General features: G+C 47.2%; 1 protein-coding gene across 1 annotated transcript in view; it reads right to left on the bottom strand.

Moving 5' to 3' along the window:
* Nucleotides 1–3,278: 3,278 nt before the first annotated feature.
* NOL10 (nucleolar protein 10) overlaps nt 3,279–16,067 on the bottom strand; it is an 85,560-nt gene continuing 72,771 nt past the window's right edge. The window contains exons 20-21 of the mRNA XM_043469347.1: nt 9,900–10,002; nt 3,279–4,121 (exon numbers count right to left, since the gene is read on the bottom strand). Coding sequence (XP_043325282.1) covers nt 4,002–4,121; nt 9,900–10,002 — 223 coding nt within the window. The 3' untranslated portion in view covers nt 3,279–4,001. The remainder of the gene's footprint in view (nt 4,122–9,899; nt 10,003–16,067) is intronic.

Raw genomic sequence — 16,067 nt, 5'->3', positions numbered from 1 at the left:
GCTGCTCCTGAGTTCCTGACCCACTGATGCTGTTCGACAGCTGGTACTTTAAGCTACTGTTCTGAGATAACCTGTTACACAGCAATAGGAACGGCCTACTAATGGATCTCACACCAATAAACATCCCTTGTCGGACACCACTGTCTCCTTTTTCTGGATTATCCCCAGAGGTGTATAGTCATGCTAGAATCTCTCCTTTTTCAAAAACTCTTGATCTCACATTTTTTATTCTTCTGTACACTGAAATTCCTACTAACGGTTCTATAGTCACTATTTCTGATTCCCTTTTCCCTCTTTTTTCCTGAGCTATTCAAATAGGCATTTCAGCTCTGAAAAAGCTCATCAACTAAGAATCACCCCTCTTATTTAACCCAAAATCCAACCTACAGTCGTCATCTAACTTGAAACACTATTCATTTGATAAATATCTATTAAGTAGCTACTATGTAACAGGCATTGGACTAGATGATTGATATATAGCAGTAAGCAAAACAGGCCAGAAAAGGGGAAAAAAAAACCCCTCTCCTCTCCTTCCTTATGGAGTTTACATTCTGGTGTGTGTGTGGGGGGTGGGGGGAATGGGACAAACAATGTTAGTAAAGCATTATGCGTATTTCTGGTAAAATGACATGATGTCTGGGATAAAATAGTTCAAAATAAAAGGCCAATGGAAAGGAGCAAAGAGGAAAATAGATGCGCTTGCGTCACTGTCATTAATCATTTTTTCAATTTTTAAAAAATTGCTTTTGTTTTTGGTTGCACTGGGTCCTTGTTGGTATGAGCCAGCTTTCTCTAGCTGTGGCAAGCAGGGGCTGCTCTTGTTGCAGTGAGCGGGTTTCTCATTGTGGTGACTCCTCTTGTTGCAGAGCCCAGGCTCCAGCTGCGGTACGGGGGCTCTGTAATGGTGGTGTGTGGGCTTAATTGCTCTGCAGCACGTGGAACCTTCCTGAGCCAGGGCTCAGACCCGTGTCTCCGTGTCCCCTGCACTGGCAGGTGGATTCCTATCCACTGTACCACCAGGGGAGTCTATGTTGTTAACTATTGAAGCTGGACAGTGAATAGGTACATGGAAGCTCCTTACGCTGTCCTTGGCTTTGGTTTGGATTTGAAATTTTCCGTAAGGAGAAAGGGGCGACAGAGGATGAGATGGTTGGATGGCATCACTGACTCAATGGACATGAGTTTGAGCAAGGTCAAGGAGATAGTGAAGGACAGGGAAGCCTGATGTGCTGCAGTCTGTGGGGTCGCAGAGTCGGACATGACTGAGCAACTGAACAACCCTAGGATGGTCCTGATGGTAAAACCCAGGCTCCCAGCTTCCGGCTGGGCCTCTCCCATTGGCTCGTGGACGCCCTGCTGGCACCTTCCAGGTGGAAGCCCAGGAGAAGCGCGGTCATGTTCTCAGGCTTGCAAGGAAGCGATCAGAAATCATGGAGCACAAAACTCATGTGACATTTTAAAAACACAAGGTACTTCCACGATAACGTGGGGTTTATAGCAGGTGCTCCAGGAACAGCCACCCTGAAGAGGGGGGGCTGTTTCAAGGGGTCCCTAGGGGAACAGTAGGGCCCTGAGGACGCGTTCTGCAGCTTTCTATCTACTCGGCAAGTTGTCTTCAACGTCCCTCACAGCTTCAGCTCAGGCCTCCATCTGCCCTTTCAGGAATCCCCCAGAACAAATGCTGAGGGCCACCTCAGCCTGGAACACCTTGGTATTAAGGAACATGCTGAGTTCAGAGGGTGTGTGTGCAGCGTAGGGGCAGGATGGTGCCGACAGCACTTCACGGAGCCCTGCAGAGCCTCACGCTGTGCCAGGCGCTCGTGGACGTGCGGGCCCCACGCGCTCCTCACCGCAAGCAAGGATCGGGCCCACCTTCAGGAGGAAACAAGACCCAGAGAGGTTAAACAGCCAGGGGATGCCCAGCTGGGAGCAACAGGGCTGGGACTGCCCGCTGGGTCACAGGCCAGCCCCGGTGCCCCCGTCTCAGGCATCCTGGACGGGCCCGCACAATCGCCCTGGACCTGCTGAGGCTCCAGACTTAGACGAGCCCTCACTTCACAGGCAAGCGAGGCCCCTTGGCCAGAAGCAGCGTTGCTTCTGGAAACTCCTCAAAAGGTGTACTGGCTCCCCAAACCACAGGGAAGACCCCAAAAAAAGAAAAGGGGCGGGGGGCGGGAAGGCCAGGTATAGGTGCGGAAGAGCCTGACCCCAGGACATAGGTATGGAAATAGGTTCCTCAACCCCAGGGAAACACGCCGGCCGGCAGCATCCTTCTTTACCTTCTTCTCAAACTGTGTGGGAGACACAAGTCACAGCAAGCTGGAGCCCCAAGAACAGACCAGGGGACGGGCCAAGAAAGGAACAGTGGGGTCCCTCTGGTACCACAACACAAGTCGTGCTGGCTGCACAGGTAATAGGAGGCTCTTTCTGGTGACGTGTCTGTGTATACACACACACACATACACGCACACACACACTGCCCAGGTAGCAAGAGTCTCTTTCTGGGGATGTGTCTGTGTACACACATGTGCACACACACACACACACACACACACACACAACCACCCCACCCCACCACACACAGACACATACACTCTCTCTTCTTTTCTTTTCTGAAAACATCTTCTCCCTCTCAGATCACAGAGGGCCCGCCAGGTAACAAGAGTCTCTTTCTGGTGATGTGTCTGTGTACACACACACACCCCACCCCACCACACACACATACACACACACACACTCTCTGTCTCACTTTCTTCTATTTTTTCTGGAAATATCCTTTCCCTCTCAGACCACAGAGGGCCCTCCAGACAACAAGAGTCTCTTTCTGGTGACGTGTCTGTACATACACACACACATGCACACACACTTTGTCTCTCCTTTTTTTTCCTGGAAACATCCTCTCCCTCTCAGATCACAGACGTCACAGCCTGACCCGTGCTGTTCCCAGTCTGCAGGGCAGCAGAGACACATGGCAAGGGCAGGGCTGCAGGAAGACAGGAGGGGAGACCGAGGAGACGGAAGCAAGGTCCCAACAGCAGGGAGACAAGAAAGGAGGCCGGCCTGAGTGCGGAGGCCTGGATCCCGGGGGCCTGAGGCAGTCACTCTCCAGCCTGGCTGTGTTCATTAACGCCTTTGCTTTTCTGCTTGTGACATCTCAACTTAGATTCTATCATTTACAACCCCAAGAGTCACTATCTCAGAGACTCTTCACACATTCGCATACAAAGAAACCAAAGTAATTTTTCAAATTAACTCAAGGAATGGGTCTCTCTCCAAGAAGCTGTTCAAATGAAAGCATTTATTTTTATAAACGTTGTCTCCAGTCAGTATATCTCAAACTGCACTTAAGACACTGGGGAAAAAAAAAAAATCTGTATTTAATCCTGTGCCAAGTTAAAAGAATATCCAGTAGCTTCCACTTTCTGTTTTAGATGGCTATTACCATTTAATTTACATTCTTTTGGTATAAAAATATGCTTTAAAAAATCCCAGACCAACACATAAACACACTTACCGGCACATTCTTAAAAACACAAATGTGACTGAAGCCCATAGTTGGGCGAGACGGGAGTGGCCTCTTGGGGCAGGGGCGGGGGCCGAGCGGAGTCGTGAATGGCAGCGGGCAGGGCAGATGGTACCAGAAGACCCCGGGCCCTGGTCTGCAGCCCAGGACCCTCTCAGCTCACGGGCACATCTCACAGTATTCGAAGACACCCACCTCTCGAATGGGATTAAAACCAGGGGAAGGAACAATGTTCTTGGGGAGCCACATGGCACAGAAGTGCCCCGGGGCGCTACGTGGCCAGCGGGCCCAGCCCCAGAGTCTGACCACAGGCCTGGGGACCACAGCCCGGTCTGGACTTCTCTCTGCAGATGCGAGGGTTCCCCGCGATTTGAGGGCTGCCCGACCCCGGCCGTGGCTAACACGCCCGAATCAACGACGATCCAGTGGGGGAGAGGCACTGAGCTCCTCGGGGTCACGCGCGAGGCTGGCTCTGGACTCAGTGGAACGGCCGCCCCCGCCTGGGCCGGGACCTGAGATGTCCTGCTGAGCGGCGCACAGCCTTCCTCTCCTGCCGGTGCAGTTTCTCAGCCTCCTGCTGCTGCTTCTGCTGCTCCGACTGAGAGAGAAGAGTAAATGAGGGGAGAGAAACAGAAAGGACATGCCAACACCCCTCTCTGGGGGCCATCGGAATGCCAACGGCCCAACCACCACCCTTAGCCCCGTTCCGGCAGGGACAGCAGGACCAATGCCAACCGCCACGGTCACTGTGAGACCCGAAGCCCTAAATCCCCTGGGCCGGAGAGCGATCTGGATGCACCGGACTGAACCACACAGCCTGAGGCTGGTTCCTCAGCCCACACGCCACACAGTCCCCCGGGACAGCCACCCTGAAGAAGACACGATGGCTTTCCAAATGCCCACTACTTCTCTTGCGGAACTGTCCTTCGCTGACAAGCCAGAGCCATTCATCAGTTTACTCACATTGTCTTAAAGACAAAAGAAGTCCTTCTGTGTCCCAAAACTGTGTAATAACCAACCCACGATTAATCATCCAGTCCCCCAGAGCTGGTTCCAAAGAGAATCAAACTGCCCTGAAAGGCAGAGAGCTACCACTAAATGCTGATAAAGGCTCAGCAGACATGTCAGTCAATCCCAAGTTCATGGCCGGAAGGGGCAAATGGGTTCTGGGATGGCTGCTTTGAAGGCACCATTCTCAACACTCAGGTGAGAGAACCAGACCTCCGAACACTGTCACTAGTTTCACAGAAGAGAGCTACATCAGTGCAGAATCTGCGCTGAAGGGAAGAGAAGCTTCGGAGTTCTAAGAATACAGCTCCATTCCACCGAGTCTAGTTTGGAGAATACAAACCCCTAACTGTGAAGCTCAAAAAAAAAATCTTAGCTGGTGGAACTGACAGAAGGTCCAACTTTGACAGCAGTGGTGGGGCAACCACTTTCAAAGTTGCAAAATGCTGCCTTAGAGACACCTGCATGGCCTGCCGGCCTGTGATCTGCCAGCTCCAGGCACCTGGGGGTACTCATTCATATGTCCGCCTTGAAGAAGAAGTCTCTGTGTTCACTTACTGCCGGGATTATTCTACTTCTGTAAAGTGAAAGAGCTGGGAGGAAAGAACACAATTTGTGAGACCAAAAACCGCTGACTCTTTCCTATCTGAAGAAACCCTTGGACTGAGATTCTGGAGAATCGAGCTCTTTTCCCGACTATGTACCGTTTTTCAAAGCCTTCTCAAAGGGACCCTGCCCAAGTGTGTCCCCTGCAGGTCCCTCTCCCGGCCCCACCCAGCCCAGGGCGCGGTCCTTCCTGCCTCAGGCTGGCCCTGACCTCTCACTACGACAGGGTGAGGAACCCCTGTCAGCCCCCTTCAGTTTGCCTCCTCCTGCAACTTTTTAAAAATAGAAACGGTATGCCGATCTTCTGCTAACTAGACCTTTTTAACCGCTTTCCACAGTTCTTAGGACTGGGGTTAAAATTTAACCTCAGACAGGGCCCCGACTGACAGCTCTACGTGCCTTTCCAGCTACGTGGGAGGCCACAGTTGGCGGACCCGTGACGGCTGTGTTTCACACACGTAGGCTCACTCCCACCCTCCAGAGAGGCTGGAGGCTGGAGCCCCGCCAGCCCCTCGGGGCTCTGCCTGCCCCTCACCCAGCCGTCCCTCACTCCTCTGGCTGGGCTGGGCCCAACACTCCCAGCCCTGGGCCTCTGCATCCCACATTACAATGAGGTGACTGTACGTGATCTCCCTCCATCCACGGGACTGTGGCACCCACAGCCAGGTCTGTCTGTTCTGTGTGTCCCTAGCACGTGGCAGAGAGCAGGCTGAGGCTCCTTTGTGAACGAAGAACTCAGAAAGCCAAGGGAAACTGCACGCTCCCTAGCAGACCAGATGATGGTGTGTCAGTAAGCCCCTGAACACTGCTTATTTAATATTCTGTTTCTTCACATTAAGAAAAGTGAAGTTGTTCAGTTGTGTCTGACTCTGCGACCCCGTGGACTGTAGTCTGCCAGGCTCCTCCATCCATGGGATTCTCCAGGCAAGAATACCGGAGTGGGTTGCCATTTCCTTCTCCAGGGGATTTTCCTGACCCAGGGATCAAACCTGGGTCTCCTGCACTGCAGGCAGACGCTTTACCTTCTGAGACAACAGGGAAGCTCTCATATTAAGAAGCATTCGTTTAAAAATGCCTCTGGTCCAAGTAACTTTGGGAAATGAGGTACTAAATAAAGATAAACAGGAAGTGCTGGCGCTTTTTATGTCAGGAGCTGCTCTGCATCTTTGATAATACAGACCTCTGTAGTGGATTTCCCTTGGGGGCGTGGTGGCAAAGCCAGCTTCCAGGAGCCCCCCGTCTGTCTCCTGGATCACACCCTACGAGGCCCTGCCCGTGGAGTCCCCACAAAGGCAGGTGTCTACACATGAGCTCAGAGGTAGCAGCGATCCCTGCAGAAAAACCTCTGTCCAGAAACAAGTGTGTGCTCAGTCGTGCCTGACTCTTTTGTGACCCCATGGGTGGCAGCCTGCCAGACTTCTCTGTCCATGGAATTCTCCAGGCAAGAATACTGGAGCAGGTTGCCATTCCCTACTCCAGGGGATCTTCCTGACCCAGGAATCAAACCTGGGTCTCTTGCATCCCTTGCATTGGCAGACTTTACCACTTTACCACTGTGCCACCTGGGAAGCCCCTGTCCAGAAAAAAAACTCTCCTTATCCCCAATCTAGAGAAGAGCTGTATTTGCAAGCTGCTGCCACTGTGTGACCGATTCGTTATGAGTGAAGAGCCAACCAGCTGACTCTCCTTCCTGTTCCTGTCCTGACTCCTTCCCCACATCCATGGCAGTCCTATCTCGGGACGGGGGAGACTTAAATGCAAAGCCCACCCCTGCACCAGTACCAGGCTGGCCCAGAGCCCCTGAGGGAATGAACTACAGGGTATTTAAAAGTAGAATCTGGGACCTAATCCTAGTTTTGCCACTAAGCAATTTTAAATAATATTAAAGCATAGGTTTTTCTCCTTCAATTTGATTAACATTTTAGAAAGTATATATGAAAATACCAGGAAAACTTGAAATTTTACCTGAATATATCACACACCTAGTATAAAAGGATTTGTATTAAAAAAAAAACCCACAAATAAATAATTCCATAAAAATTCTTAAATAAAACTAAGATTTAATAGTTGAAATTCTATTAGTCAAAAGGATGAAACAGGCATGAGCCAAATGCCAACTGATGCATTTCCCAAACTAGTTTCAAAGCCTCTGCTAGACTCAACCGCCAGGCTGTTTTAAGTATTTTCACTTAACTGTTTCGTTTTTGTGTTGCAGTTTAGTCACTAAGCTGTGCCCAACTCTTTGTGACCCCATGGACCATCTGTCCCACCAGGATTGTCTGTCTAAGGAGTTTCCCAGCCAAGAATACTAGAGTGGGTTGCCAATTCCTCCTCCAGGGGATCTTCCAGGCCAAGGGAGCGAACCCATGTCTCCTGCGTTGCAGGCAGATTCTCTGCCGCTGAGTCATCAGGGTAGCACGTTTTTGGGGGGAGGGGGGAATCAGAGCCATCTTATTTTCAGTTTACCACAAATCATAAACTGATACTGAACTCAGTACCTTCCAACTGGGGAAATGTGGGGAAGGAGTGCTCGCATCCTCCCAGCTCACCCCATGCGGCACAGGGAGCCCTGGGCCGGGCAGCTGGGAGCCTGTGAGGTCTCCCACAGGAGGCCTGCGCCTGCCGCCCCCTCAGCATCGTGAACTTCAGAGGAAATTAGGAAACGTTCGAGGGCACACAGAGAATCTCTAAGAAACTAGGCACAATGAGTTAGTTTGAACACACAGCCAGTTTTGGCTTATTTAAATGAAAAATGTAAGATGCAAGTTTGCTGTAAATGGAGACAGATTAAACTGAAAAGCTTCTTACACACAGAATAAAAAAGTTCTAATGGGGGGAGTGGGGAGAGGGGGAATTGGGAAAAGGTGATCAAAAGTACAAACTTCAGTCACGAGATAAAGGAGTATTAGGGGTGTGATGTACAGTGTGAAGACTACAGTCAAAACTGCTGTATTACACACAGGAAAGCTGTTCAGAGGGTAAATCCTTAGAGTTCTTATCACAAAGAAAACACAATATTTTTTTCTTTTACTGCTCTTTTTTTAAAATTGTATCTATATAAGATAATGAACAGTTACTAAGTAAAAAATATCCTTATCACTTGGCAGGCCTTCTGACGACATCAGAAAGAACTGTCAACAACCAGAGATGAATGAGCGGAGGTTGTGAACACATTTCTCTGAAGGAAATGTATGAATGGCCAATAGGCACATGAAAAAAAATGCTCTACCATTGTTAGTCATCAGGAAAATGTCAATCAAAACCACAGTGAGAAAAAAAAAAAAAAAACCACAGTGAGATGCCACTTCACACCCACAAGGATGACTACAAAGACCGACAGTAACAAGTACTGGCAAGGATGAGGGAAAAAATAGAACCCTCACAGACTGCTGGTGGGAATGGGGAATGGTGCCATCACTTTGGAAAACAGTCTAGTCGTTCCTCAAAATGTTAAAAAAACAAACAACCCTAATGTCCACCATCAGATTAAGGTAAATTGTGGTATGGGCTTCCCAGGTAGTTCAGTGGTAAAGAATCCACTGGCCAATGAAGGAGACATGGATTTGATCCCTGGGTCCAGAAGATCCCCTGGAGAAGGAAATGACAACCCACTCCAGTATTCTTGCCTGGAGAATCCCATGGACAGAGGAACCTGATGGACTACAGCCTATAATATCACAAAAGAGTGGGATTCAACTTAGCAACTAAACAACAAGCTGTGGTATATCCACAGAATGAAATATTACTCAGTCATGAAAACGAATAAAGCTCTTATACACGCTGCAACAAGGATTAGCCTTTAAAAACACGCTAAGGTGAAAGAGGCCGGTCACAAAAGAAAACACGTTGTGTGCTTCTATATATATACACAATGTCCAGAACAGGCAAACCCATAGGCTGGGACATGAGAGGGTGGCGTTTCCTTTTGGAGTGACGAGGATGGTCCAGATTTAGATGGTGATAATGAGCACAGCATTTGGTGACTACTAAAAACCCTGAACTGTGTATTTTTAAAAGGGTGGATTTTAGATACTTGTATTATATCTCAATTTAAGAAAAGGATCAGAAGTGAAGTCTTTGTCATTCTTTCCCTCTTTGTGACAATACATATTAAGTGAGAGTGACTAAATAAGAAAAAAATTGTTTTGAAAAATAAAACTATGGAGCTTCTTCACTCATCAGTTCATAGCAAATATTTAAAGCAGCTTATTCTTCCTTCACTGTATGCCAGGTGTCATCAAAGGTGGCTTAGAAATGACTGTTGTTAAGTCGGTTTAGAATGGGACCTACTGTGGATAGAGTAATGTGCCTCCTTAAACTATCTACCCCGGGCAAGCTGATTGCACTGTCATGAACGCATTAGAAATCACCAGTTCTTGATCATCTTCAAGTCCATGTGAGCCTGAGCTATTCTTTCACAGCTGTGGATAGTCAGGACTTCCGTTTTATAAGGTCCCACCTCAGTGACCCAGCGACCCCGAAACTATGCTGCGGCTCTTCACCAACAGTACCGAGTCTGGGTCACTGGGGGCCTGCCTCCCTCGGGACACCAGACACACGCCTGGCTCTGCCAAGGCTCTGCCACGCAGTGTGCTCACAACCCAGGAGGGGCTCCGGCTGCAGGGAAAAAATGCCCGAACAGCACACGCTCCCTCAGCAGGGGGAGGCTTGGAAGGCAGCTCTGAGGTCAGACACACACAACACTGCTGGAAGCCTCGTCTTCCTTCTGTGAATTAAAAAAGAACACGAGAAAGCAACTCACCTTCTTTAATGTAAATGTCAGTTGTTTGCTGCCAACCGTTGTGTCGGATACACTCAATGTTCCGTTTTTCGCTTCAAGTTTCAACCGGTCTTCAAGGGTTTTACTGCAGGAAATTTAAGAGAATGACACATTAATTAGGGTTATGTTTTGATTTCCCATTAGAAACAAGCTTTAATTAGAATCGATCACATGAAGAATGACCTTTTACACGTGTGGTACAGACAGAAAATGGCATTTGTTTAACATAATCAATGGACAGAATTGCAGACACTCAAACCATCATTACAGACTCAGCAAATATGCAGTAGAAACAATGGCTGTCCTGAACACCCACTAATTAAGTGTTTTAAGTAGTGGTTCCACATATTTCAATGCTTGCTATTTCTGTTACTAAATCACATTTCTGAAGCCAAAATGCAAAGGAGCCATATTTCTGAAGCATGTAATTTACGGTAACGGTCAGAGGCACTTAAGCTGCTAAAGCATTTTATATTAAATCCAGGCACTAGTTAGGTATGTGAGCATCTCAGCAACTCATTCACCTTCTGCACAGTAGTGAACACAAACAAAGCCTTCCGGGTCAAGCCACAGAGAAGTGCTGAGAACTCTAACTTTTCCTTCACTCGGTCTTAGCTTGTCGACCACACTCATTACCCACAGCACAAGCAACTTGATACATGAGATCGTCTGATGACATGGAGATAACAAAAGCAATCACACTGGGGATAAGTTCTGACTTAGCCTGATTCAGGGCTACCTCTCCTTTCAACTTCTTTACTTACTTTCTGACACAATTAACCCCCAATTCAAACTTCATTTCTTGTCATGTTTCTAGTCTCTTTGTCGTCATGGTTTGCTGTGCCTGGCAACTCACTGCATCTGTAACAGTCAAGATGTTGATTCTGAATTTGAATTTAGTACCAGTTATATAACACTTCATTACATGTTCTTATAATAATGCTTTATTATAAAAGCAGATCAGTGTTAACTTGCTTTAGAGAGAAAAAACAGAGCTAAGCCTAAAGACAGATGTTTTTAGTAAGTTTAAATGTTAGCTCTAGCCCTTCTGCATGTGTGAGTGCTCATTCATGTCCAACTCTTTGCGACTCCATGGACTGGAGCCTGCCAGGTTCCTCTGTCCATGGGATTCTCCAGGTTAAGAATTCTGGAGTGGTTATGATTCATGTTGATGTATGGCAGAAACCAACACAATACTGTAAAGCAATTATTTTTCAATTAAAAAGAAAGAAAAATATTGGAGTAGGTTGCCATTTCCTCCTCCAGGGAATTTTCCTGACCCAGGGGTTGAACCTGCATCTCTTCTGGCAGGTGGATTTGGGAAGCCCTCTAGAAAAGGTTAAAGCAATACCCTCACATCACTGAGATGTAACTGGGAGAGGAGAGAAGAAGGAACCAAAAAGAATAAGGTTGTCTCTTCTATTCAGTTCCTTCCTCAAAAAAAAAAAAAAAAAGTAAAAACACTTCCCTTTCCAATATTCCTTGCACCAACTTAAAACTGAATGCACCCTTTTTCAGTTTAAAAGCTTGCCTGAATTTTAAAGAGAGCGGTGGTGGTGGTGGTGCATTGTATGAAATGGTCTCTTTCCTGAAATACGATCTTTGGGACTAATTAACGAGAACACAGCTCCACGAGACAAAGTGATGCTCCTTTGAAATTCTGAAAGCCAGTGTTTGATGTTCACAGCTTTGAAAGCTCTATCTCTAGTTTACGACTACTAGTTAGTACTAAATAACACCTTCCTTATATAATTTGAGACATAAGTGGTTAGCATAAAAGTGGCAACTCTTTTCTAAGCAATAATGCTATTAAGAAGCACTTTTAAAGTACTTTTCATCTTCAAAGTTCTTAACAGACTAACTAATTAATCCTTTCAACATCCCTGAGACATACAGATGGCAAAAAGGGAGGTAAGATATTCTATGACTTGCCCCAGGCCACAGAAGGATTCAAGTCTAAAACCAGGATTCCAATTTAAGAATCTCTGGTTTCCAGGCATGTGTCAGACTATGCTTGATTTATAAATTTTGTTCAGGAAATGTGTCCATTAAGAATTCTAAATGACAAGCTTCCACATGACAAACTGAGTGAAATGAACGTTTGATTTCGCCTTTTCTTTTTTTTTAAAACCAGAATTCAAAAGTAAAGTGTAAACCGACTCCAGCATACGTGTGACTCATGTCAGCCTCAGCAAATGCCTTTGGTCGTTCATCTCATTTTTGTTCTTTCTTTTCAGAGCTATAAACGCTGAGATTTTGAAGGCAACAGGAATTCTGAATAACCATGGAGCCACTGAGACAAGGTGGTACACAGAGAACACTAATTTGGGAAGAAAAAGACTTTTCAAGTAAATTGTGGGAAATTACTACTCTTCTCAGGATGACCTAGCTCCTCCATGAAAGGGCAGAGCAGCTCTGGTCTCCTCTCCGGGTACCTGGCCGTGCGCTTGTAGAGACTTGTCCTGTCTCGGCTCCCTGGAGAGACCGAGCTTTGGAAGGAGCCGTGGCAAAGGATCAGACGCGGGGGCCAAGGGCAGAGGCTTCTGCAGTAAAGCAGGTCCCACTCTCCTCCCTTCAAAGTCGGCCTGCAGAATGAGGCTATGAACCAGCAGTCCCTGAGCCTGCTGCCCACGTGTGAATTCAGTCAGAGACGATGGGAGACATGGCCAGACCCCTGCAGACTGTCTACTGTGAACAAAGAAGAAATTGCAGGAGCCCCGGTGCTTGTCCTTCTCACACTCGCCCAGGACGGCTGGCCCTCCCAGTCCCGCTCCACCCTCTGGCTACTTTGTAATTGATGGTCAAGTCAAGAATTTCAGGAGAAAAAAAAAAAGCTTTTTTTCATGAGATGACTGCAGGGACTGCTAAGATACAACATGGGCTATAGAAGGTGGAAAGTGAGAGAAGTACTCAGCACAGGATGGAGCGGACACAAGGTCAAGAACCTACATGATCAGTACGGCTGTATTAGAAGAAAGAGGAGTGGGCATAAACTCCAGGGGGAAATACTAAGGTATTTTATTAGATGCTCCAGGAGAGCTGAATGATTTACTTCTTTGAGGCTCTAAAGCACACATGCACTGATATTTAATTAAAAATAATGCTCCTTCTTGGAGTTAAAATCATTTTGTGAGGAAACGGAGGGAGAGAGTGGAAGACATCCATAAAGGCACAGAGAAGAGGTAAACTGACGGAAAAGAAAGGAATCACCCCTTCCTAGTCTGCATTAATGGGGATAGGAAGAGAGTAATGAATCCACAGATAAACTGAATTTTAAGTACTTTGTTTTAAACATGTAACTTTGTAACACATAAAGGTTACTGAAACTCTGAGTGCTTCCAGTTTGCACACACTGCTTCAAAGCTTCTACTGCAGCATGTAAGTTCAGGCAACCACCACTTGTAGCTCAACCTTCTGCTCAGTTAAAATCTGAGAAGGTTCCACTGCTGTTGCCAGTGTGGGGGAGACAGGCACATGAGGCCTTTCTGGAGGACAACCTGGCCACAATGATCACACACACCTATTCTGACCCAGCAAGCTCCATCGTCAGGTAATATGGTCTTCAGAAATTCTTGCACGTGGTACATATTTATAACAGTGAAAATGGAGGAGAAAACCAAGAAACAACCTAAACACTCAAAATTAGGTATTATGGCCCATCCACCTTATGAAATACTTATGCAGCCATAAGGCAAACCTCCATGCACTTACAAAGAAAACATTTCAAAACTTGTTTTTCAATGAAGATTAGTGCTATCCACAACTGTACAAGTGAGTGTGTGCATACCTGGGAGTGACCAGGAGGTCACTTAGGACCTCAGGGTGGGAGTGTCAGGGGAGAGAAGACTGTTACCTTTCATCCTACGATATTTTGTATTTCAGCGATATTTGTATTTCAGCGATAGCATGCTTGTGATAATAAAGACACATACACAGCGATGATAACACGCTTGTGTATCAGTGGAGTACTGATTACTAGAGTAATAAAAGGTTCTCTTTTAAAAAAAGAGGAAGTTTGAAACGGAACTTCTTTCAGAATTAGACTTTTAGTTCTTATCCACTATCAGTGAGAAGGAAATTAGCTGGCGAGGAAAAGCTGGCCACAGTTGTTTAATTCAAAGAGGATAAGGTTGCAGACATGATAAGCAGCTCACCACGAGATACCAAAGTACCTGATGAAGATGAGTTCCTTGAAGGCAGAAAATCTCTTCGCAGAGTTGGACATAATTTAGTGACTGAACAACAACTACAACGACCACAGCGTAGGTGCTTTAAAGAATGTTTTCATGAATTGAGCTGAAAGGGCCTCCCGACATGTAGCATTTATCACCTAAGAAGAGGAGCTATCCTCTGCTACTGAAATCTGGAAAGCTATCTTAAGGACTCTTTCTCACGGGTTTACCTACAGACATCCCCAGCACGTACATCAGGTGCCCCAGACCGAGGCTACCCTGGTAACTGAAGGGGGTCACGTGCCCCGATTCCCAACAGAGGCCAGCGTGAACATCCTCTCTTTCTACCTAGAAAGACAGTCACTTCCACCCATCCTGACTTCTCTGCTTGGTTTCTGAAGATGGACCTCTCTTTAACTGGTGGCTCTTGGCCCCATTCGCTCCTGACTGCTCACCCGGTACAACCCACCAATTCAGTCCAGTCATTTCGTCACTCTGCCCTTTCCATGGTTAATTCCTCTCTGCATACTAATAAGACACCTCTCAAGCTTAAAAACCCTCTCCTGACAAGCTATTGGCCTTGGTTCCTTCCTTTCACTGCCAGTATCTTGAAGGAACCATCTATGCTAATTGTTCACAATGTTCTTTTTTCTCCCATTCCTTTCTTGATCTTGACACTCTTCCCATGGCCATGCCTCCATGTTGGGGACCCCCCCTGCACCCGGCATCAGTACCATGCCCTCCTCTGTGACATTCTCTCCAAGCATGGCTCTTTCCAGTTCCTCCCACCTTTTGGGCAACTCCTTAGTACTGTTTACTGCCCACCTTCTCCTTCACCAGCCCTCTAAATCAGACCTCTCAGCCCCAGGCTAGCAACATATTCCTGACACCTCTAAAACCGTATGTATTACTTTGCACGCACTTGTATGCTTTTAGAGAAGTGCATGGTTTCCACCATAGACTTAAGAAAAACATTTGTTGTTCCTAAGGGCTTTATTCTGAGCCTTCGTTTCCCTGTACACACTTCTGCAAATTCTTTTTATGCCAGGGTCTCAACCCCACAGGGAGGCTGGTAGCTCTTAAACCAGTGTCTCCGGCCTAGCTCCTACATTCCCATTTGTCAGCCGAACATGACCAGGAGGACACATGGGTCTTGGGGATTCAATGTGCTGAACACCCAGCTCAATAGTTGAGTCTTAAATTTGTTTTTCATTCTGTATCCTTTATCTCAGTGGCAACACTTTTCATTTCAACATTGCCCCGACTCCTTTGGTATTAAATTAGTAATCAAACGGTGTTGCAGTGTGTGTCTTATTCTTAGACACGCTCAGGAATAATCTGGTTCCACATCTGTCCGCTCCTCTCCACCCCATGTCAGGCTTTCATCACTTGCCCCTGGGACTGCTTTATTACGATTGGCTAGCTGATCTCATGGGCCCAGTTTCTCCCTGCATTTTATCTCTAAAACTGCAGTATTTCACTAGCAGTTTCTGGGAAATAGGGCTTTGTTACGCCTATGCTTTTATTTTCTTCAACAAACATGTACTGCTTTTACTGTTAAATATTTACATAATTGGGAGGAGGGACTGAACAGATCTGATCATGATAATCTTAGCCCCGGTCTCCCCTGGCTCACCGGTATCTCAGCCAGGGCCAGGGCCTCACGCGCCTGCCTCCCCGGCTCCCGGGCTGTGCTCCCTGCCGTGTGCTCTGTGCTCTCACCCCACGACCACAGCTCTTCCCTCGCCTCCACAGCCGTCCTGTTCATACGGCCCCTTCGGCCAAGAAAGCCAGCTTTCCCACCCTGCTCTCTGTGTTCACCCTTTTTCTTTCAAAAGACCAGTTTCAATACGACCTCTAATTAAGACTTCAGTGGCCCTCTAAAAATTCACCCCCTTTCTTCCTCGCACACGTTCCCAGGGCCTCCGGACAGCTCACAGAGCCCCGGTGAGAACGGCGGTGCTTCCGGCATGTGAGC

Source organism: Cervus canadensis, chromosome 5 (genome assembly GCF_019320065.1).
Source record: "Cervus canadensis isolate Bull #8, Minnesota chromosome 5, ASM1932006v1, whole genome shotgun sequence".
Classification (NCBI taxonomy): domain Eukaryota; kingdom Metazoa; phylum Chordata; class Mammalia; order Artiodactyla; family Cervidae; genus Cervus; species Cervus canadensis.
Note: the sequence above shows the minus strand (reverse complement) of the source record. Positions and strands in the feature narration are given on the sequence as shown.